Source organism: Thalassophryne amazonica, chromosome 13 (genome assembly GCF_902500255.1).
Source record: "Thalassophryne amazonica chromosome 13, fThaAma1.1, whole genome shotgun sequence".
NCBI lineage: Eukaryota > Metazoa > Chordata > Actinopteri > Batrachoidiformes > Batrachoididae > Thalassophryne > Thalassophryne amazonica.
The window spans coordinates 51,680,515-51,704,308 of NC_047115.1; the positions used below are offsets into that span (position 1 = coordinate 51,680,515).

Here is a 23,794-nt window from a genome sequence, read left to right on the forward strand (position 1 = left end):
TCACAAGAGCTGGACATCAACCATTTTCCGTCAGATTTCACTTTTAACAAGAGGATTTTGTCATGGAAAGCTGAGCGGAGGCTTCGCGATGGCTTCGCTACTGGAGCGAGACAAAACCACCTCCGTTTTGATCTCACAGGACGGCTTTGAGATGGCGTTCAGACAGCTGTCGGTGGTTTTTCCATCGAGTGATTATCCGAGAAATTGTGGATGTGCCTGGACATGCCAGAACATGTACCGTGAGGCTTCATCATGGCATTGCTGTGCGCCATGCGGCACCGCCGCGATGCGCGAAGCCTCCGCTCCTCTTTCCATGACAAAAACTCCTGTAACAGTGGAATGTGCCGTTCATTTCCAAACTGGATGCTGTATTTTATCCGGGACGTCATCTGACTAGCACAGGAATTGTGAAAAGACGTGGACATCAGCACTTTTTTGGCACATTGAGACAGACGTGCAGAGGAATTCCACGCGTCGTGGCGGTGCCGCATGGCGCAAAGCAACGCCGTGATGAAGCCTCACGGGACATGTTCTGGCATGTCCAGGCACATCCACAATTTCTTGGATAATCACTCGATGGAAAAACCACCGACAGCTGTCTGAACGCCATCTCAAAGCTCACTTAAAAGTGAAATCTGCCGGAAAATGGTTGATGTCCAGCTCTTGTGATAACCAAAGAAAGTGCACACGACGGTCCCGGCTCCACAGAGCCATCCGTTTAGAAATGATCCAGTGGTTTGTGGCTCTCGATGGCGGCACGGAGCGCGGCGCGCCGAGCGTCCTTAAAGCTGTAGTAACAGTCCTTATTCTCTGTGAAGCCCGTAAAATTTTCACCAAAAGCCAGATACATTTTTCGAATGGTTTCCAGCTGCCAGTCTCTAACAGTTTCTGAAAAAATTCTGATGGAAAAAAAGCCCAAATCATTCCGCCATTTCCTGACAATGAAAATCCGCCGAGGGGGTGGACCACTCCTCACTCAAAGCCTGCCGACAGGCGAATGACGCAACCGACAGGCGTGGAAAAACTCACGCATGCGCACGAGGGTTCAAGCTTGTCTGACGCAATCACACGTGATTCAAATCCATATGGTTTTTGAAAAAAATAATAAGGTTGGATACTTTTCTAATAGACCTTGTACATACAACCTCAATTCCAATGAAGTTGGGACGTTGTGTAAAATGTAAATAAAAAACAGAATACAATGATTTGCAAATCCTCTTCAACCTATATTCAACTGAATACACCAAAAGACAAGATATTTAATGTTCAAACTGAGAAACTTTATTGTTTTTGTGCAAATATTTGCTCATTTTGAAATGGATGCCTGTAACACTTTTCAAAAAAGCTGGGACACTGGTATGTTTACCACTGTGTTACATCACCTTTCCTTCTAACAACACTCAATAAGTGTTTGGGAACTGAAGACACTAAATGTTGAAGCTTTGTAGGTGGAATTCTTTCCCATTCTTGCTTGATGTACGACTTCAATTATTCAACATTATGGGGTCTCCGTTGTTGTATCTTGTGCTTTATAATGATGGTGCCATCAATGCTGACACACCCCCATACCATCATAGATGCTGGCTTTTGAACTTTGAGCTGGTCACAATCTGGATGGTCTTTTTCCTCTTTTGTCCAGAGGACAGGACATCCATTGATTTCCAAAAACAATTTGAAATGTGGACTCGTCAGACCACAGCACACTTTTCCACTTTGTGTCTGTCGATTTCAAATGAACTCGGGCCCAGAGAAGGCGGCGGCGTTTCTGGATGTTGTTGATGTATGGCTTTCGCTTTGCATGGTAGTTTTAACTTGCACTTGTAGATGTAACAACGAACTGTGTTAACTGACAATGGTTTTCTTAAGTTTTCCTGAGCCCACGTAGTAAGATCCTTTACACAATGATGTCGGTTTTTAATGCAGTGCCACCTGAGGGATCGAAGGTCACAGGCATCCAATGTTGGTTTTCGCCCTGCCGCTTACGTGTAGAAAGTTCTCCAGATTCTCTGAATCTTCTGATTATATTGTGACTGTAGATAATGGAATCCCTAAATTCCTTGCAATTGAACATTGAGAAACATTGTTCTGAAACTGTTGGACTATTTTTTTCACACAGTTGTTCACAAAGTGATGATCCTCAGCCCATCTTTCGTGTGAACAGCTGAGCCTTTTGGGGATGCTCCTTTTATACCCAATCATGACACTCACCTGTTTCCAACCTGTGGAATGTTCCAAACAGGTGTTCTTTGAGCATTCATCAACTTTTCCAGTCTTTTGTTGCCCCTGTCCCAGCTTTTTTGAAATGGCAGGGGTGGGGGCCAAGTGGTTAATGCGCTTGGTTTCAGTTCAGAAGGTTCTGGGTTCAAATCCCACCCCTGCCACATTTCTCCATGTAATGTGGTGTTGCGTCAGAAAGGGCATCCGGCGTAAAACCTGTGCCAATTCAACATGCAGATCCACCTTGGATTTGCTGTGGCGACCCCGAGTGTAAACAAGGGAGCAGCCGAAGGGACTTAGGTTGCAGGCATCTATTTTAAAATGAGCAAATATTTGCACAAAAACAAAAATATCTATCAGTTTGAACATTAAATATCTTGTCTTTGTGGTGTATTCAATTGAATATAGGTTGAAAAGGATTTGCAAAGCATTGTATTCTGTTTTTATTTACATTTCACACAACATCCCAACTTCATTGCAACTGGGGTTGTACTTCATTACGCAAGTGGTGAGCTGAAAATTCAGCCTGGGGAGAACTTGCTGACATGACGATCTGAGAAGTCAAGGTTGGTCCACTGGTACAGTTTATTACACTATGCATTCTAGCCTTTAAAAAAAAGCATTACTTTCACATAAAATTTTTTCCTTAATAAAAGATTTGGGCCTCAGAAAGTATTCTTCCATAAACATGTCCTGAAAAAGGGGGTTATCTTACAATTGGAGCAGTCTTATATTCAGACAAAAAATGGCAATACTGACCCCTAAACATCTTAAATCTCAAGAAATATTTGCCAATAAACACAATTTAAGAAACAAATTAGATTGAAATAATAAAAAAAGTATGTGAAAACAATTAAATCTCCTCTAAAGAAAGTCGTACCACTCGATGCCGTGCCACAAACCCCAACAGCTCAGACCAAAACACTGGCTTCCTTTTCGCATCTCAACCCTCAAACACTTGAACACACAGAGGAGAAGGAGTACCAGTGCCAAGTCAATTTGGGGTCCTTTTGCAGCTGAAAGGTCTCTTGTTCTAGGTGCTTAAAGGACATGTCGCATGTTTTGAATGTGCCGTTCAACAACACAGTGTTTGTGATTCTAAGTCTATCCATGCACACAAGGTAACAACTAGTGGTTGCTGATGTAGTTTATTATAAATTAAACCTCTTGCTCGATGAGTCAGCAGGTGCATTTCTGGAAAACATTTCACTCTGCATTTCTTTTTTTTGGCGGCCAGTGCCAGTCTGAGCAAAAGCAGAAACAGTAGAATGGCCAATAGAGTGAAATGAATGCTGCAACATCAGCTCATCAAACTACTGACCATTCATACAAAAGTGATGGCTAAGCATTCATTCAGATCAGTGGACCTGCAAGCAGACACTTGGAAAAAGTTGGGAATACTGAGTCTGTCTGTGGAGCAGGATGCTGTTTTAAACCAGTTAGAACTGCCGCCATGAATGCGTACATTCTAAGTCTCCATGATGCTCTTTTCAACCCAGCCGTGTTCTGAAACTCTGCTACGATGCTGTTTTTACAAGCTGCCTGAAAATGCAGCTGTGTTTCTTACACTGGAAAAAGTCAGAATACATTATTTTCAGGAGATAATGGACTTTCTAACATGTGACAATCATGAGGGGCTGACAACAAAGCTGCCATGGGAGCATACCAAAATAGCGGAGATGATCATCATTGCTGGAAGAGGCCGAGGGAGTCCAGCAGCTGCAGCTCATGGTCAGTGGGCTGGACACAGCTGTCCATGGCAGCTGGGATTATCTTGATTTTTTCTTCTTCTATATTGAGACATCAATGGCAAAACTATCAGGCTGGCAGCAGAGAGTTGTCCACAGGCATGTTCAACCCATGTGCACAAAGATGGGCTTCAGCACAGCAGAACCCAGGAGGACACCTGTCCATAAGAGGACGTTGTACACCATCAGTGTGTGATGATGCCAGACGGGACCGCTTTGATGGCGTGGATGGCTTGACATTATTTCATGGTCCTGCTGCCGATCTCATGTGATCCGTGTGTGATGACCTCTTTGATGGCGTGGACCGCTGAACATTACATATTTAATCATGCTGAAATCATTCGACAATGGGTAAGTGCCCTGTTCAGTTTTATTCCCTTTCTATTTTGTTCTCCTCACTGGATCAGGTATGCTTCATTTTTATTTTGAGAGTGTGTCAGATTTTGGATCCAGATGTGTGCAGAGTCTGCTGTCTGTACCAGAGCAGGACGCTGTTTTAACCCCATTATAGCTACGGCCTTGAACGTGCACACGGAACTCTCTGCTGTTTTTACAGGCTGCCTGATCACACAGATGTATTTCTAAGATTTTTCACAGTTACATCGACAACACTTATGAATGTGTACAAAGCTGAGCCTCTAGCAGAGACTTTATTTTATTCTATTTATTTATTTATTTTACAGGCTGTATTCATAACTAATGGACATGCACATGCAGTACGTCTTCTTACAGTGGAGAGCGGCTGCTGTTGTTTCCGTGACTGCATTGAAATGAACAGCGATCACTTTAAATGCGAGTTATCATGACACTGCATCTGTCAGGGTCTGCCTTTGTCATTGCCCTTTTTAACTTTGTGTGTGTAGTTTGTTTTCCTTCCAGGTGGTGCGCTGCAGAGCCGAGGAACACCTGCAGCTCATCTTCTCCTCATAGCTGACGCTCATAAACTCCTGGTCAGGAGCCGGCTACTTGGGGCCAAACTCTGAGCTCAGTCTTTACCAGAGTCTTTGGTGACCCTGACCAGCGAGAGTTTTTCATGACTTTCCGTGGGCCTTCCATGAGAAACCCATGACCTTGTCTATGCTGACGCTTCCATGCGTTCTGACATCTGAGCTTCCCGCAGCTCATTTCAAGGTGGTCTGGCCATCTCTAGTTTCCGTGTTAGAGCTCGTTGAACTTTTGGTGTTTCTGGACGCTTTCCTGTGCTTTCCCCACACCTCATGCTCCTGGCTCCCGTGCCAGTCTCTGCACTACGTCACTTTGGAACTCATCTGCTCTCTGCCTCAGAGCGCATAGCTCTGCCAACATTCAGCTAAGTTCCTGCATGTCTGTGAGATCCCGTTCTCACGCTGCTCCTGTTTGTGTCTGTGCATAACTAATGGCCCATTCACAAGGCACTTAATGAAGGGCAATGAAGCCTTAACGAAACCAGAAATCTGGACTTTCATTGACTTTTGTTGGCATCGTTTAACCTTCGCTCAGCTTTGTTCCTGCAGCTGGCGCTTCGTCAGGATTTTTAAACTGTTGAAAAATTTGAACGAAGGGCAACAACAACCTCAATTCATCCGTGTTTCCCTTTGCTGTCATTCTTGACGTTTTTTAATCGTTTGCTTAGTTTTTGTAACGTCAGCATTTAGTTTGACTTCGTTTGACCAGCTGAATGTTTTCACACAGTACAGAAGCTGCTTCTGAGCGCTGCTTCTGATGGTGCGTTCATGTACCATCGGAAATTACAGGGCAAACTTAGCCTGTTTGCTTGGATTTTTTTCACCTTGGTGGGGGGGGGGTCAGCTTCAATGGGCTCAGGCACCTTATATAGGAAAGAATTAATCTTTTGTGTGGATACAATTAATTATTTTGCCACAAGCAACTGCTGAATTTGAAACAACAAAAAAGTTGTGTAATTTCCAACGGTACTTGAACGCAGCAGCAGTGACAGCTGCAGCTCCTGCGCGCGCTTATTTTTTATTAAATTTAACAATATGAATAGATAATTCAAATGATTATATAAAGAGCTGTTCTGGAAGGCAGAATTCACGTTGTGGATTAGCTGCAGGTCGTGGAATAACTGCACATGGGGAGTCGATGCACGTTCATACTGCTCTAATATATTCAGTCATCTTTACATTTATACTTAGTACCCATTTTGACAGTTTTCTATTATAAGGCTCTCTCTCTCTCTCTCTATCTCTCTCTCTCTCTCTCTCTCTCTCTCCTCTCTCTCTATCTCTCTCTCTCTCTCTCTCTCTCTCTCTCTCTCTCTCTCTCACACACACACACACACACATAATTGAATCTAATATAATTAAATTTATATATATATATAAATATGGCTTATTAATGTAATACAGTGATACAGCAGTGACCACGGCACACCAGAGTTTTTTTTTTTTTAAAGTTGGTCCAAGACGGAGTGCGTAGCGTGTCAGACAGTGTGGATTCTGATGATTAAGGACAAGGAACCAAAGCAGGTGGACCCACCAACGTGCACACAGACCTCCACAGTTTTTGACTGCAGTTTCTCCAGAACTCATGCACTATGAGCTGTGTCCCAATGCCAAGTCCTGGAACTCAGAGATGCAGACACACACTGCTCCAGCTGTGGCTCCAGGCGCATTTCATTTATAGCATCGAGATTGTTAGCTTCGGTTTTGTTTAGTTCCTCTTTCGTCCCTTTTGGCTCTTGCTTTGCAGGCTATTCAGTGATAAAGCTCTTTTGTCCACCTTTTCTCAATGAAATGTGACTTTTTTTTGTTGTTTTTTTTGTTTTTTTTTACTTTTTTCCCTTCGTTCAGGAATCGTCGTGTGCCATGTGACTGGGTCATAAGAACCGTTTCCAAGAACTGTATTCAAGAACTATTTCAAAGAACTGTTTCCAAGAACAGTATGAGCTCTGATGCAGAACAGCTGAGAACTTTCTGAGTCGTTTCTAGAGCCAGGTCCTGCTTAGTTGAAGCTGCATCATGGGATGCGCAGCATCTGACTTCTGAGGACAATTCATGAACTGTGGGCGTTCCTGTCTAAAGCCTACAGTGAACAGTTTGTGGTTGAAGGCTTCCAGTGTTGCAAGTGCAGTCACTCACCTCTGTTGTCCTCCGTCCTCCTAGTTTCTTGTTCTCGGCTCTCTGCATCCCACCTGGCTCCAGTTCAAGCACCATATACTCCAGGACTCCAGCTCATTCTCAGACACCCAAGTCTGGCCCTGTGTGCACTGCGGCTCCTGAACTTCCACCACTATATATGGGCCCGGTCTCGGCTCAGCAGGCTTCCTCCAGCTCAACAACTCAGTTATTTATTATTGTAAATAAAGCTCTTTTGTTCACAACCTGTTCTGGTTCTTGCTCCCAGCATTTCATTCCATCACCTGTACCAGTCCCATCCCGTCCGGACCTCTAACCATAACAGCATCATGCTTATGTCAACTTTGCAATTAAACTGCAACTCGTTTCTTAAACTGGTCAACACAGATGTGTTGACCAATTTACAGTGAGGAAAATAAGTATTTGAACACCATGCGATTTTGCAAGTTCTCTCACTTAGAAATCATGTAGGGGTCTGAAATTTTCATCTTAGGTGCATGTCCACTGTGAGAGACATAATCTAAAAAAAAAAAAAAAAAAAAAAATCCGGAAAACACAATGTGTGATTTTTTGAATCATTTATTTGTATGTTACTGCTGCAAATAAGTATTTGAACACCTGGGAAAATCAATGATAATATTTGGTACAGTAGCCTTTGTTTGAAATTACAGAGGTCAAACATGTTTCCTGTCGTTTTTCACCAGGTTTGCACACACTGCAGCAGGGATTTTGGCCCGTTCCTCCACACAGATCTTCTCCAGATCTTTCAAGTTTGGAGTTTCAGCTCTCTCCAAAGATTTTCTATTGAGTTCAGGTCTGGAGACTGGCCAGGCCACTCCAGGACCTTGAAATGCTTCTTACGGAGACCCCCCTTAGTTGCCCTGGCTGTGTGTTCGGGGTCATTGTCATGCTGGAAGACCCAGCCATGACCCATCTTCAATGCTCTTACTGAGGGAAGGAGGTTGTTTGCCAAAATCTCGCAATACATGACCCTTCAATACGGTGCAGTCATCCTGTCCCCTTTGCAGAAGAGCACCCCCAGAGTATGATGTTTCCACCCCCATGCTTCACGGTTGGGATGGTTTTCTTGGGGTTGTTCTCATCCTCTAAACATGGTAAGTGGAGTTGATACCAAAAAGCTCTATTCTGGTCTCATCTGACCACATGACCTTCTCCCATGCCTCGTCTGGATCATCCAGATTTTCACTGGTGAACTTCAAACGGGCCTGGACATGTGCTGGCTTGAGCAGGGGGACCTTGCTGTCCTGCAGGATTTTAAACCATGACAGCATCATGTGTTACTAATTTGTGACTTGTGGTCCCAGCTCTCTTCAGGTCATTGACCAGGTCCTCCTGTGTAGTTCTGAGCTTTCTCAGAATCATCCTTACCCCACAAAGTGAGATCTTGCATGGAATCCCAGACCGAGGGAGATTGACAGTCATCTTGTGTTTCTTCCACTTTCTAATAAATAATCATAACAGTTGTTGTCTTCTACCAAGCTGCTTGCCTGTTGTCCTGTAGTCCATCCCAGCCTTGTGCAGGTCTACAGTTTTGTCCCTGGTGTCCCTAGACAGCTCTTTGGTCTTGGCTATGGTGGACAGGTTGGAGTGTGATTGATTGAGTGTGTGAACAGGTGTCTTTTATACAGGTAACAAGTTCAAACAGGTGCAATTAATACAGGTAAAGAGTGCAGAATAAGAGGGCTTCTTAAAGAAAAATTAACAGGTCTGTGTGGGCCAGAATTCTTGCTGGTTGGTAGGTGATCAAATACTTATTTGCAACAGTAACATACAAACAAATTATTTAAAAAATCATACATTGTGATTTCCAGATTTTTCTTTTTAGATTATGTCTCTCACAGTGGACATGCACCTAAGATGAAAATTTCAGACCCCCCGATGATTTCTAAGTGAGAGAACTTCCAAACCGCAGGGTGTTCAAATACTTATTTTCCTCACTGTAAGTGTTCTTATATGCTCCAAAGCATATAAGAACACAGATGAACTTATCTCATCTGCTCAAAGTGATGTTAATCAGCAAAATCACCTGCTGGAGTCAGTGGCTGCAAAGAAAACCTGCACCCGCTTGGCCCTTTCTGGAATACTTTGGACACCACTGGTCCACACCATTCAACAATGCACTGGGATGTTTACTCAGAGTGACATAAACGCTGTCAGAAACACTCGGAAAAATGAGTACTCGCGACTACTTTGTTTTTGGCAGTCTCCATAGCTGTTTTGATTGGCATATGCTTTCAGACTGTTCACAGCAGTGCCCATATTAATACATGTATATCATCATGTGACCTCCAACGGCCAAAATATGGGTGTTATGAATTCTGTTCAAAGTGTCCTTTCAGTGACATAAGGATGAAGAAGCGCAAACGCTCCTCAACAGAAACAAAAGTAACAACCTAGACACAAATGTTGCATTATGCAATTCTGCTGCTCCTACTTATTCTGTTTGAGGGTAAAAGCCACAATTATGAATTATGCCTTAAAGATGACAGTCATTCAGCAGAATTCTCCACGGCATTTTGTGGCACTAAGTTCACTTTGCAAGAGAAGCATGCAGCCAGCAGACATCCCAGCTGGAGCCTCTTTGCACTAAGTTTCCATTCAAAGAGTTCTTGAAGTTCATCAAAGATGAAAGAACACATGTTCAGTAATATGTGTATCCTCCCCCAATGTAAGAGATGTCTGCAGAGAGTGGGGGGCAACTTTGAGCTAGTCCTTAGACCAACATGCAAAACCTTGTTTTGTCACCAAATTGATGATATAATGTTCACCTGCAGTACCACCCAAAAAGGCTGGAGCTCCAAAGCATATAAGAACTTTCTAACCGTTGCCATAAATCTAGAGTCAGTCTTTGATAGGACTGTGTGAGGTTTGGTCGAGCAGCTGTGTGCCCCAGCTTTGCTGTAACACGAATGAATTCTCTCAGTGAAGCACAGACCTTCTCCCCAGAGATCCAGGAACTACTACAGACATATTTTTTCCTTCAGCAGCAAATAGAAGCAAGGGTTCTGGTTCCTAAAAAAGGAGTTTTGCGAATGATTCTAAATCTGAATGCACTGCACACACACTATTGTGCATACTTTTGTGAATTCATGAAGCAATTCCAAGTATTTCTCTTGAATGAATGATTAAGCACAATACATATGAAAGGTCACAAATGCAACCTTAAAAATATATATGCAAACACAGTTATTGTTGTGAAATCAATATAAAGCATCACTGGTGTTTCTTCTGTGATCAACATACTAAAAACTTCAAGTGTCAAACACTTGATACGTACTAAATCACATGAATTAAGACAAAATATTCACTGTAATGCTTATAGTGAGGTACACTAAAAATGTAAGAAAACAGTTGTTGAGATTTTACAAATACAAAGAACTCGGTCTGGTTTATTGAGATTACTCAAAAAAAAAAAAAAAGGCATCAGAGGGCTGATCCACATTCTATGCACTCTCCACAAGTCAAATCTGAAATACAACCCCTGGCAAAAATTATGGAATCACCGGCCTCAGAGGATGTTCATTCAGTTGTTTAATTTTGTAGAAAAAAAAGCAGATCACAGACATGACACAAAACTAAAGTAATTTCAAATGGCAACTTTCTGGCTTTAAGAAACACTGTAAGAAATCAAGAAAAAAAGATTGTGGCAGTCAGTAACGGTTACTTTTTTAGACCAAGCAGAGGAAAAAATATGGAATCACTCAATTCTGAGGAAAGAATTATGGAATCACCCTGTAAATTTTCATCCCCCAAATTAACACCTGCATCAAATCAGATCTGCTCATTTTACATTGACCCTATGCCATGACATTGACCCTATGTGTCTTTTTGCAAGGAATGTTTTTGCAGTTTTTGCTCTATGGCAAGATGCATTATCATCTTGAAAAATGATTTCATCATCCCCAAACATCCTTTCAATTGTCCAAAATATCAACATAAACTTGTGCATTTATTGATGATGTAATGACAGCCATCTCCCCAGTGCCTTTACCTGACATGCAGCCCCATATCATCAATGACTGTGGAAATTTACATGTTCTCTTCAGGCAGTCATCTTTATAAATCTCATTGGAAAGGCACCAAACAAAAGTTCCAGCATCATCACCTTGCCCAATGCAGATCTGAGATTCATCACTGAATATGACTTTCATCCAGTCATCCACAGTCCACAATTGCTTTTCCTTAGCCCATTGTAACCTTGTTTTTTTCTGTTTAGGTGTTAATGATGCCTTTCGTTTAGCTTTTCTGTATGTAAATCCCATTTCCTTTAGGCGGTTTCTTACAATTCGGTCACAGACGTTGACTCCAGTTTCCTCCCATTCGTTCCTCATTTGTTTTGTTGTACATTTTTCAATTTTTGAGACATATTGCTTTAAGTTTTCTGTCTTGACGCTTTGATGCCTTCCTTGGTCTACCAGTATGTTTGCCTTTAACAACCTTCCCATGTTGTTTGTATTTGGTCCAGAGTTTAGACACAGCTGACTGTGAACAACCATCATCTTTTGCAACATTGCGTGATGATTTACCCTCTTTTAAGAGTTTGATAATCCTCTCCTTTGTTTCAATTGACATCTCTCGTGTTGGAGCCATGATTCATGTCAGTCCACTTGGTGCAACAGCTCTCCAAGGTGTGTTCACTCCTTTTTAGATGCAGACTAACGAGCAGATCTGATATGATGCAGGTGTTAGTTTTGGGGATGAAAATTTACAGGGTGATTCCATAATTTTTTCCTCAGAATTGAGTGATTCCATATTTTTTTCCTCTGCTTGGTCTAAAAAAGTAACCGTTACTGACTGCCACAATCTTTTTTTCTTGATTTCTTATAGTGTTTCTTAAAGCCAGAAAGTTGCCATTTGAAATGACTTTAGTTTTGTGTCATGTCTGTGATCTGCTTTTTTTCTACAAAATTAAACAACTGAATGAACATCCTCCGAGGCCGGTGATTCCATAATGTTTGCCAGGGGTTGTAATGCACTGGTGCTCCACTTTGCTGCAAGCACAACACCATGCAACCACCTTGTTTCCTGGATGGCAACCACAAAGGCAGACAACAGGTCCAGCCCCACCTCTCGAAAGTAACCATCTATCTGCCACCAGAATAAGCATAGGTGTTCACTTGGCCTTCGAGCCACTGTTGTCCCCAAGACCCAGACAACTATGTGCTTAGATCATGCATAGAGAAATGTGCACATGGCCAAACCGTCAAATTTAATGCTGCCTCACAGTGCAAGTGAGTCTAAATTTGTGTGCCACAGTATTATACAGCAGGCTAGTGTTGCCTACATATGACACTGAATGCAGCGCAAAGACATGGGAGTTTGTAGGTGTGCTCACAATGGCACTGTATACACTCTATGTGCCAATGTCTCAATTTTAATACTGCAGCAGTAATATGCTGCTCCGATTTTTCTCCATAAACTCTTCATAGGCGGCTCTTGATCTCAAAGACTGTGTGCTCAGAGACACGAAAGTCACTGCTGAGACAAATGAAGATTTCTACAAGTTTGACCATTTCACTGCATACAGATACACTTCTGATGGCCATGTCCAAGAAGTCCTTAAAAGCCTGGATCTTAGTCTTATCCTGGACATCACAAACCCAGACACTCTGATTCCTCACTCAGCTTCAAATGCTTTAAACAGGGTATCCACTGATTAAGCAAAAGATCACACCATCTTCCATGAAGCCAAGGTCAGTAAAACATTCCTCGCCAACAAAAGCACCTAAGTCGCTGGTTATGACAGTTATGAATGTTATGTAATGTAACACTTGCTAATCCTCCGGCTATACACTTCAAACATAATTTATACATCATTGTGAATAAGTCTGTCTACACTTTATCAACAACCATAGTGTTTTGTTGTTTCAAATGCAGATGTACAGCACAGAGTTCACTGTGTTCTGTGCACCTCTTTATGTTGGCACAGGCATGAAAGGATAGCTTGCATGCTGACATATCACTAAAAGGCCCAACACACAGCACACCTGACAAATACTCAGATTGATACAGATATCGTCAGTGGTGCACTGCTTAATAAAACCTTATGGTACTGTGGAATTAGGTAAGCCCAGAGTGGGAGAATGACAAGTAGGAGACAGACCAAAGACAGAAAGAAAGACAGGCAAACAGAGTGGGGGCATTTGATGGGAAGGCAGGTGGGCTAATACTTTGAAATATGAACTGGGCCTGAACAATAGCAGCCCCTCTTCATACAGAGAGACAGAGATATATAGCCAAACAAATGTACCTGGATCCAGGGGACAGAAACACTTAGCTCTATTAAGAAACCATACTGATTAATCGTGTGATCACACGCTTTGTCTACAACTAAAAAAATTTTATGCACTTTGTTTTTGTCACATTTCCTATTTTCAGTCGGAAAACCTTTACAAATACATCACTTCATGTAATTCAAAGTGCATCTTTTTCAACAAAGTGACTCAATCTGTTCTGGAAAATGTGATGTGTGGAAGACAACATCTATAAATGACAATAAAATCTGTTCCTAAAATGCAACTCAGTAAAGTAATACCAAGTAAAGACAAAAGCATGTCTGATTTCCATTCAAGCACTGGCCAATACATAATCACATTTTGTGAATACTATAGTTTGAGACATTTCAAGTGCCCTTTTCTGAATATGATTTAATTATTCTGACGTTTATTAACTTTTGAAGAAAACTGCACCTTTGCTTTGCTGTCTTGGGAAGACATGTAGCCAACGCACATGCTCTCCGTGGTGTGACTCCACAGGAACTCCACTGTTAAAACACAGAACACAATGTTCAGAAACATGGACAGAGGCATCCAAGAGAAAACCAATCAATCAATCATAATACAAGTATTCGACTACAAGGTAGGGATGGAAGAGAGGGTGTGGTCAGAGAAAGGGCTTTAGTATTTGACTACAGTTCAATTTCACATTGAAATGGTCTGGTTTTTATCATTATCTTTATTTCTGAGCTGAGCTGGATCCTAAAATTAAATGCACTGCTAAAAGGATATGGGTGACACAATGTTTATTCCTATGAACACTAATACAGTGCCGTGCCTAAAGAAGAGAAAAAAAAAAAAAAAAATCATACTTTTCATCTTATACAAGTGTCTCTTGACTGTGATCTTTATCATGTTGTTTGTTCAATTATGTTATCCCACCAATGTTCACAATAAACTGTATTGGGCTGTCTTTGCTGTAACTTTCCTGTTAAACTCAATCTTGTTAGAACAGCCATAGCGGATGGCCACCCTACCAAGTCTGGTCTGCGTGAAGGTTCTTCCCGTTTTATAAAAACAGAAGCATATTCCTTACCACTGCTGCCAATCTGCTTCCTCAGAGGGTGGAAAATTCTAGACCTCACATTCACTTCAAGATAATTTAGGTGATGATCTAGAAATATATAAACAAACTTAATGCCTTATGAATTTCAGTGAACAAAAAAACTTTAATGTATAATTACACAAAATTATAAATAGCATGCCCATTAATTTCAAAGTAAAAAAAAAAATCTAAGTGATCCAACATTAAAAAGAAGAAGAAAAAAAAAACATCCCAGACATAAGCACTCACACGCTTTGCATATTTTTTCTTATCAAGCTCTTTTATGTAAACTCAAATAACTCTAAAAATTAATAAAACACAGTTAAAATGACTTTAAACCTAATGTGAAAATTGAGGCGGCTTAAGCAGATTCACTATGCTGTATTATACTTTTCACCTGTCTTAGTGACTGATTTATCCTACTCCAAACGCTACTGTCTAAATGCTAATTTGGTTATGTTATATGAAAGGGGGTTAGTATTTATTCAATCCATTAATGTCCGTTTTATTATAAGTTATTTAATATAGGTCATGAACAACAAACTTTCACTTTTTTAAAGCACAGTATAGTAGGTTTGGCCCACACTCTTTTGGAACTGTTCTTACGCTCAACAAAATAACAGTGACTTTGCTTAAATATCCAATCACTGTATTCCCAAAAATGACCCAGGCTTAGTGGCTTGTGATTGCAATAACAAAAAGTCCCCACCTTAGATATTTGAGGTAGTTACAGGGTCTCCAAAAATTAGACGTTGAGATAACTCAAACACACACACACACACACACACACACACACACACACACACACACACACACACACACACACACACACACACACACACACACACGTATTGAAGTAAGCATAACTGATTGTCCTTATCCTATGCTATCTACATGCCATGTTTTTGATTGATATTAATAAGAAAAATACTATACTAAATGTAATGGTAATGTATGGAGTGCTCCATGGACAAATCAAGTTTCCATTACCATGGACAAAGACTGACAGACTATGACATACACAATCAAGTTTGTAAAACTACTGATACAGGAGTGCAAAACTGCATTTGAAAAGAAACACTAAAGTACTTTATCAATCGGCAGCAGCAAATGTGCTCCATAAATGTAGGACTAAAGCCAGATTAAGCTGAATTCCTTGACAGTCAGGACTGGAAATGGCCAGGTAAGGAAACCAAATGCCCCAAACAATAAGATGAACTGGACAATACACAGATGACCTTTACTTGTCTGAAGATTAGTGGTTGATCCAACAGTGGGAGGTGTGTTTGAATGTGAGACGGAGAGTGTGAAATTAGAGCCTGATTGTGCATGTGAAAACACAGACCACCTGCCAAGAAAACCACAGTGCCCCTCCCTGTCCTCCTTCCAAAATATTTGATGATGGATTATTAAATATTCACAGACAAATCTCTGACTCCAGCTGTTTTGGTATGAGTTTGCCTATGACTTAAAATGATTAATGTCATACCCAGTATACCCTCATAATTTGAAGATGGTTGAGTCTCGACACATCTGCAGCACCGCAAGACAATTACCCCACCCAAAACACGATCTTCACATGCCAGAAAGGGTGAGCCTGGAGAAGCAAAGAAAACATCACACATATGATCACTGAATATGGTTTGAACATGGAAAGTTTGTTTTTTGTCTTAGTCAATAAAGTTTCCTATATCAAAAACAAGTTCTTTTAATCAAATTAAGGTGAGCTATAAAAATAAATAAATAAAAATGGTTATAACCTTGGCTAAGTAACGCAACTGAAAGCAATTATTCTGTCAATGTATTTTAGGCTACTCAGTAAAAAAAAAAGTAAGTCCCTTCGGCTGCTCCCTTGTTTGCACTCGGGGTCGCCACAGCAAATCCAAGGTGGATCTGCATGTTGATTTGGCACAGGTTTTACGCCGGATGCCCTTCCTGACGCAACTCCACATTACATGGAGAAATGTGGCAGGGGTGGGATTTGAACCCAGAACCTTCCGAACTGAAACCAAGCGCATTAACCACTTGGCCACCACCCCTGCTCTACTCAGTAAAAAAAAAAAAAGTAATATGGCTGAATTTTCTAATAACAAAACAAGTTCCAAAACTTTCAAGCTAAGCATCCCAAATGCAAAATTGAGGAAATTGGGTCTACGTTTTCAAACTGTAGGCAAAATTCATATTACCTACTACTTTATATCCACTTACATAGCATCAGTGTAACTGAACATTGCAGAATACACCCAAATAGGCACGAGTACATACGATTCCCATAACACGATTGTTTACAAAACACCACTTCCAAGTTTTTCCACACTTTTCCAAAAAGCTAAAACATTTATGTGAACATCTTAAAACTGTCTTCTGTTGGAAAGCGTGAGTTGGGTTTGATATTGCAGAGAAGGATCAGAAGGACGCATTTGTTCAAAGAACACTCGGTCTAGCTTACTGGGTACTCTTGTCTGCTCATCTACTTTCACCTATTTTGACACAAGTGTACCCACTATTTGCACCAGTTAAAATCTGACACGTCACATTTTGTGGATCATGATTTACCCAGACAAGTTTAAAACTTTCCCCAACTCCTCACAATGGCCTCACAAATATACCTGCATGCTAATTTTTGCAGCTCATTTGGGTCCAGGTCTTGTTTTCAAACCCTTCTTGGGAGATCCCAAGGCGCTCCCAAGCCAGGTGGGAAATATAATCACTCCAGCATGTCCAGAGTCTTCCCCAGGGTCTCCTCCTAGTTGGCCATGTCTGGAAGGCCTCCCTAGGGAGATGACCTGGGAGCATCCTCAGTAGCTGCAGAACCACCTCAACTTGCTCCTTTCGATGTGAAGAAGCAGTAGCTCTACTCTGAGTCCTATCTGGATAGTTGAGCTACTCTTCCTGAGTGTAAGCCTAGATACCAGACAGAGGAATGTCATTTCTGTCGCTGGTATCCTTATTCTTTCCGCCATTACACAAAGTTCATGATCACAGTTGAGGATAGGATTGTAAACTGACCGGTAAATTGAGAGCCTCACATTCTGGCTCAGTTCCTTCTTCACCACAACAGTCCAGTTCAGCCTCCGTAAAACATCAGACACACCGCCCAAAGCAGTCTATCGATCTCATGCTCTAACTTACCCCCACAGGTGAACAAGACTCAAAGATAGTTAAACCCCTCCACTTGGGGCAATACGTCTCACCTGAGCTCAGAGGGGACAATCCACCCTTCTCTGACAGAGCACTATGGTCTCAGATTTGCCCAGTGCACATTGGAAGTCACTGTCGGATGAAGCCAACAGAATCACAAAAGCAGAGACGCAACTCTGAACTCACCAAGCTGGATACCCTCCAGTCCCCAAATGTGATTTCAAATCCTGTCCATGAACATAATGAACAGGAATGGTGACAAGGGGTAGCCATGGTGTAGTCCAACACCCACCGGGAACAGGTCCAATGTGATGTCAAGAATACAGAGACAGCTCCTACTTTGGTCATACACAGACCTGATCACATGTTGCAGTAGTTCCGGTACCCCATACTCCCACAGTATCCCCCCCCCATAACTGATACTTGAGTATGGAGTTGTCTTCCATGTATATTAGATCTGGGTAAAGATCTGAGTGAAGAAATGCTTTCAACTGGATCCAGTAACTTAAGTGGCTGATTTCATTTCATTTCATTTTGCGCTTATAAACATTAACACACACAAATTTCCTGTCATTACTGCTGAGACGTCATATTACCATCCACTACAAAACATGCATTTACTCTTAGGAAATCACTCGCAAAACTGTCTCCACCCCTACGTGCAAAAATTTGGTTTGCCCATGCAATTTCACACTCCTGATCTGAGATCTTCATAAATCAAGCCCTAAATATACAAAAAAATTATGAATGAAAACGTTTCAAGTTACATGTTTGTCATATCGGTAATACATTTTCCTGTCTGGGACACAAGTTTCAATCAACAAGAATCACTCAATCACTCACTCACATGCAACCGCTTACTTCAATTAAGGGACATGGGGGGGGGGCTGCAGCCTATCCCAGCAGTCATAGGGTGTGAGGCGGGGTACACCCTGAACAAGACGCCAGTCTATTGCAGGACCACATATAGACAAATAAACACATTCACACCTGCACACACCAACAGACAATTTCAATTTTCCAATCCACCTAACCTGCATGTCTTTGGATGTGGAAGGAAGCCAGAGCACCCGGAGGGAACCCACTCAAACATGGGGAGAGCACGCTAACTCCACACAGAATGGCCACAAGTGGGAATCGATCCCATGACCTTCTTGCTGTGAGGCAACAGTACTAACCACTAACCCACTGTGCTACCCAGGCTAAAAAATGTTGTGCAATAAACGTGCAGCATGTCCATAAATGTCTTGAAAAAGAAACAACTCAACGGAACCAACTGGTGCCTTTGGAGAAATTCTGATGTTTGCATGCCATTGTTTGTTCTCTCCCGTCCCCAATCCTTCATATGTTCCATTCTAGTTTTAGATCTGTATAGTAATGGGTTCTCCACTATATAAAACACTTTTCAATATAGGTCAGACAACATTTATATAGAATCTGGTATTCATTTTGATTTTTAAAGGCTCTTACAATTTCTCTTTTGTTGAATATTCCATAACAAACCTGATATCTCCAAAGCTGAAAACAGGCATACATCTCAATTATGATCTTACAGTTCACTGTCATTTTAGTTCTTACAATCAAAGTGGGGGGGGGGACATGAAATTTGGCCATTTTTGAAAATGTGAGCATTAGTGCATGTTTTACAGGGTAGTTAGAATTGCCAGGATCTATAAAAGAAAATGATGTGAGTCACTAGAAAAGTTTCATTTACAGAAAACAACGTAAATGTAGTGTGTTTTGGAATGTGATTGAGAGGCGTCCACATCACAGACACTGCCATCATTGCTCATGCTAAAGCAGGAATTATGGAGCTTTGTTTAACTTGATGTGCGCCTCCAAAGGAAACAACAGAAGAATTAACTTCAAATGGTCTCCAGTCAGTCTGTCCAAATGTCGTGATGTTACAGATGTCTACTGTGAAGCCAAACTGGGTATGGACTTCTAAAGGAGGCCAGAACAAGGCTGTAACCACCTGGTTTCTGCATAGCCTTTATTCCACTGCTCTGTCTTGTCTGAGTGTTTTCCAGTGGCCATCCACACACACAGAGAGCAAGCACAGTTAACAATGGTTTCCAAAGAAAAAGAGAGAAAAAAAAATCCACTTCTGAGAATAAGGACAAAATAAAAAATTTAAGGCTTTGCATGAAATATCAAAATAATTACATCTTCCCAAGTTATCTGTGGCGATCAACAGTGTGTGGAAAAAATTAGGATCCTGTTTAACTTGTGAAAATGACCCATAAATCAAAAGTGGGCCACATGTTTGGCCACATCTGTTAGCATGTTTTGTTTTGTTTTTTTTGTTGTTGGGGTTTTTTGAGGGGGGGGGGGGGTGGGTGCCCCTGATCTCTCTCTGTAATTCTGTGTTGCAGCACATGTTTTGATGGCTAACAATCATCACGTATGGATAAGTGTGTGAATCAAGCTGCATGTGAGTGACTCACTGATGAACTTGTTTTGCATAGCCTCCAGCAGCGCCTGGTGGGCATCTTCAGAATGCATGGCAGAGGAGCACTCCCGTGCCAGCATAGTGCGAATCAGATGCTCTCCGCAGCCTGATAAGGACACACAGACGTGAGCTTGTGTCAACTAACTTATTTGTTGTAAGTGTGCATGCATTTAATTAGATTTTAACAGAACTGAAGGAAGTAAAAACACTTATATAAACCTATATTCAATTGAATAGACCACAAAGACAAGATATTTAATGTTCGAACTGATAAACTTTATTGTTTTTGTGCAAATATCTGCTCATTGTGAAATGGATGCCTGCAACACGTTTCAAAAAAGCTGGGACAGTGGTATATTTACCACTGTGTTACATCACCTTTCCTTCTAACAATGTTGGTTTTCGGCCTTGCCGCTTACGTGTAGAAAGTTCTCCAGATTCTCTAAACCTTCTGATTATATTATGGACTGTAGATGATGGAATTCCTAAATTCCTTGCAATTGAACGTTGAGGAACATTGTTCTTAAACTGTTGGACTATTTTTTCATGTAGTTGGTCACAAAGTGGTGATCCTCACCCCATCTTTACTTGTGAACGGCTGAGCCTTTTGGGGATGCTCCTTTTATACCCAATCATGACACTCACCCATTTCCAATTAATCTGTTCACCTGTGGAATGTTCCAAACAGATGTTCTTTGAGCATTCATCAACTTTCCCAGTCTTTTGTTGCCACTGTCCCAACTTTTTTGAAACGTGTTGCAGGCATCCATTTCAAAATGAGCAAATGTTTGCACAAAAACAACAAAGTTTATCAGTTTGAACATTAAATATCTTGTCTTTGTGGTGTATTCAATTGAATACAGGTTGAAGAGGATTTGCAAATCATTGTATTCTGTTTTTATTTACATTTCATGCAACATCCCAACTTCACTGGAATTGAGGTTGTACAATAAAACAGATTCAAAGCAGGATGAAGAAGCCAGAAACATTTTCTGACTTCCTTATCTAACAACATGCTCCGATATACTAAATGTTTTTAAAAGATCACAATTCTAATGTTACTACATTAGGGAAAAAGAAGCATTTTACCAAAACTGTACTCATTTTGTCACCATATCACTGTATTTTTTTTTTAGTGTTTATTTTTTTCAGAGAGTTTTTTCCTTCTTTACTTTCTCATAGAGTTGCATATGTTGTGACATACTGTCAAAATTCTGATTCTGTCAAGTTCTGGTTTTAAATAACGGTGTGCCTAAGCATGGGCATGATGAAAAACATTTATCTTGATGTAGTGGTTTCTCCAAGATAATACCTACACACACCACAGTGGAACCCAAGATATCTCATCTTCTGGTCATCTTGTTAATATAAAGGGCTCTATATCTTTTCTTAAAACATGAACATGATGTTGTGTATCAATGGATGTCCGATCCTCAATCATAATATCGATACATTTATGTGCAGAATATTGTTACTATAAGTTTATTGAAATGTATTCATAAATTGTACTGTATGTTGTTTGTGTGTAAAACAGTTTAATATTTTAGTTACACTGCTTACTGTGTGTTATATTAGTATTTTCTTGCAGATTTTCACCTTTTGTTTGCCTTTACCCTATCCCAAATTGACATCATAACATTCATGTTTGTTTGATAAGATTATGAATGCCAAGAGCCTAAATAATTTTTGCATATTCATGGCTTCCCTAACCAGCCTGGTTTTAAAGCTATATCCCCAAACAGGTCCAGTTACACCCTGGCTTAGACAGCAGTCCCACCACCACCCCCCCCAAAAAAGATTTTACTTCAAACTTTGGTTATGCATAAAAGTTAAAGTAAAAAATATTTTACATAGCTCATCAATTCCACTCAGCACAGAACTGTAGTAATATTGAGGCACAGAGTAATATTTATTTTAGTTGTTTAAAATATTACTATTATTCTAATTATTACTATTAGTAGTAGCAGTAGTCGTAGTAGCAGCAAAAAAAAAAAAAAAGCAAAAAAAAAAAAGTGTTAAAAGCGGGTGTGCTGCTCATTTGTTTCACCACCACCACACTGATACACAGCGAGATAACGCAAACTGTGTTTTTCAACTCAGACCTCACACATATAACAGCGGACTAACGACTCGCTACATCCAGCACTGATATCGAAAATATTGGGACGGGAATACCGATATGCGTACCAAATGTCTTATACCAATGCGTTGATAATACCGTGATCCGGTTTAGACTGCTCTTAACATACATCCATTCCTGCATTCAAGGCGTGCAACACATTCCAAAAAAACATTTTCCACTTTGTAATGCAGTCATTCCTTCTCACAATACCTAGAATGATTTGGAATTGAGGATACCAAGTGTTTGATAGACTGGCATCCTGTCCAGGGTGTAGCGCGCTTCTCACCCTGTGACTGCTGGGAAAGGCACCAGCCTCCCATAACCCTTGATTGGAGTAAACAGATATACGAGTAGAAAATGAATGACTGTCTTCTTCTGCTTTTTGCCAACCATTAAAGTAATTGGTTATACGGTCAGCACCTGTGTCTTGTACTAATATTACAGGATCATCACTTGGTCATTGTCAAGTTTGCACCTTGGTACAGTGAGGAAAATAAGTATTTGAACACCCTGCGATTTTGCAAGTTCTCCCACTTAGAAATCATGGAGGGGTCTGAAATTTTCATCTTAGGTGCATGTCCACTGTGAGAGACATAATCTAAAAAAAAATAATAATAATCCGGAAATCACAATGTATGATTTTTTAATAATTTATTTGTATGTTACTGCTGCAAATAAGTATTTGAACACCTACCAACCAGCAAGAATTCTGGCTCACAGAGACCTGTTAATTTTTCTTTAAGAAGCCCTCTTATTCTGCACTCTTTACCTGTATTAATTGCACCTGCTTGAACTTGTTACCTCTATAAAAGCCACCTATTCACACAAGCAATCACACTCCAACCTGTCCACCATAGCCAAGACCAAAGAGCTGTCTAAGGACACCAGGGACAAAACTGTAGACCTGCACAAGGCTGGGATGGACTACAGGACAACAGGCAAGCAGCTTGGTAGAAGACAACAACTGTTATGATTATTTATTAGAAAGTGGAAGAAACACAAGATGACTGTAAATCTCCCTCGGTCTGGGATTCCATGCAAGATCTCACTTTGTGGGGTAAGGATGATTCTGAGAAAGCTCAGAACTACACAGGAGGACCTGGTCAATGACCTGAAGAGAGCTGGGACCACAGTCACAAAGATTACATTAGTAACACATGATGCTGTCATGGTTTAAAATCCTGCAGGACAGCAAGGTCCCCCTGCTCAAGCCAGCACATGTCCAGGCCCGTTTGAAGTTCACCAGTGACCATCTGGATGATCCAGAGGAGGTATGGGAGAAGGTCATGTGGTCAGATGAGACCAGAATAGAGCTTTTTGGAATCAACTCCACTTACCATGTTTAGAGGATGAGAACAATCCCAAGAAAACCATCCCAACCGTGAAGCATGGGGGTGGAAACATCATACTCCAGGGCTGCTCTTCTGCAAAGGGGACAGGATGACTGCACCGTATTAAAGGGAGTATGGATGGGGTCATGTACTGCGAGACTTTGGCAAACAACCTCCTTCCTTCAGTAAGAGCACTGAAGATGGGTCGTGGCTAGGTCTTCCAGCATGACAATGACCCCAAACACAGAGCCAGGGCAACTAAGGAGGGGCTCCGTAAGAAGCATTTCAAGGTCCTGGAGTGGCCTGGCCAGTCTCCAGATCTGAACTCAATAGGAAATCTTTGGAGAGAGCTGAAACTCCAAACC

The 23,794-nt window shown here is 41.1% G+C and overlaps 1 protein-coding gene across 3 annotated transcripts in view; it reads right to left on the reverse strand.

Moving 5' to 3' along the window:
* tasp1 (taspase, threonine aspartase, 1) overlaps window positions 1-23,794 on the reverse strand; it is a 67,470-nt gene that overhangs the window by 13,932 nt on the left and 29,744 nt on the right. Inside the window, exons 11-13 of one of the 3 annotated variants that reach the window (XM_034184831.1) lie at window positions 19,972-20,082; window positions 15,882-15,980; window positions 13,753-13,826 (exon numbers count right to left, since the gene is read on the reverse strand). In XM_034184831.1, coding sequence (XP_034040722.1) covers window positions 13,753-13,826; window positions 15,882-15,980; window positions 19,972-20,082 — 284 coding nt within the window. Of the gene's footprint in view, window positions 1-13,752; window positions 13,827-15,872; window positions 15,981-19,971; window positions 20,083-23,794 lie in introns of all 3 variants that reach the window. The other 2 variants (XM_034184830.1, XM_034184832.1) reach the window with 2 other exon arrangements.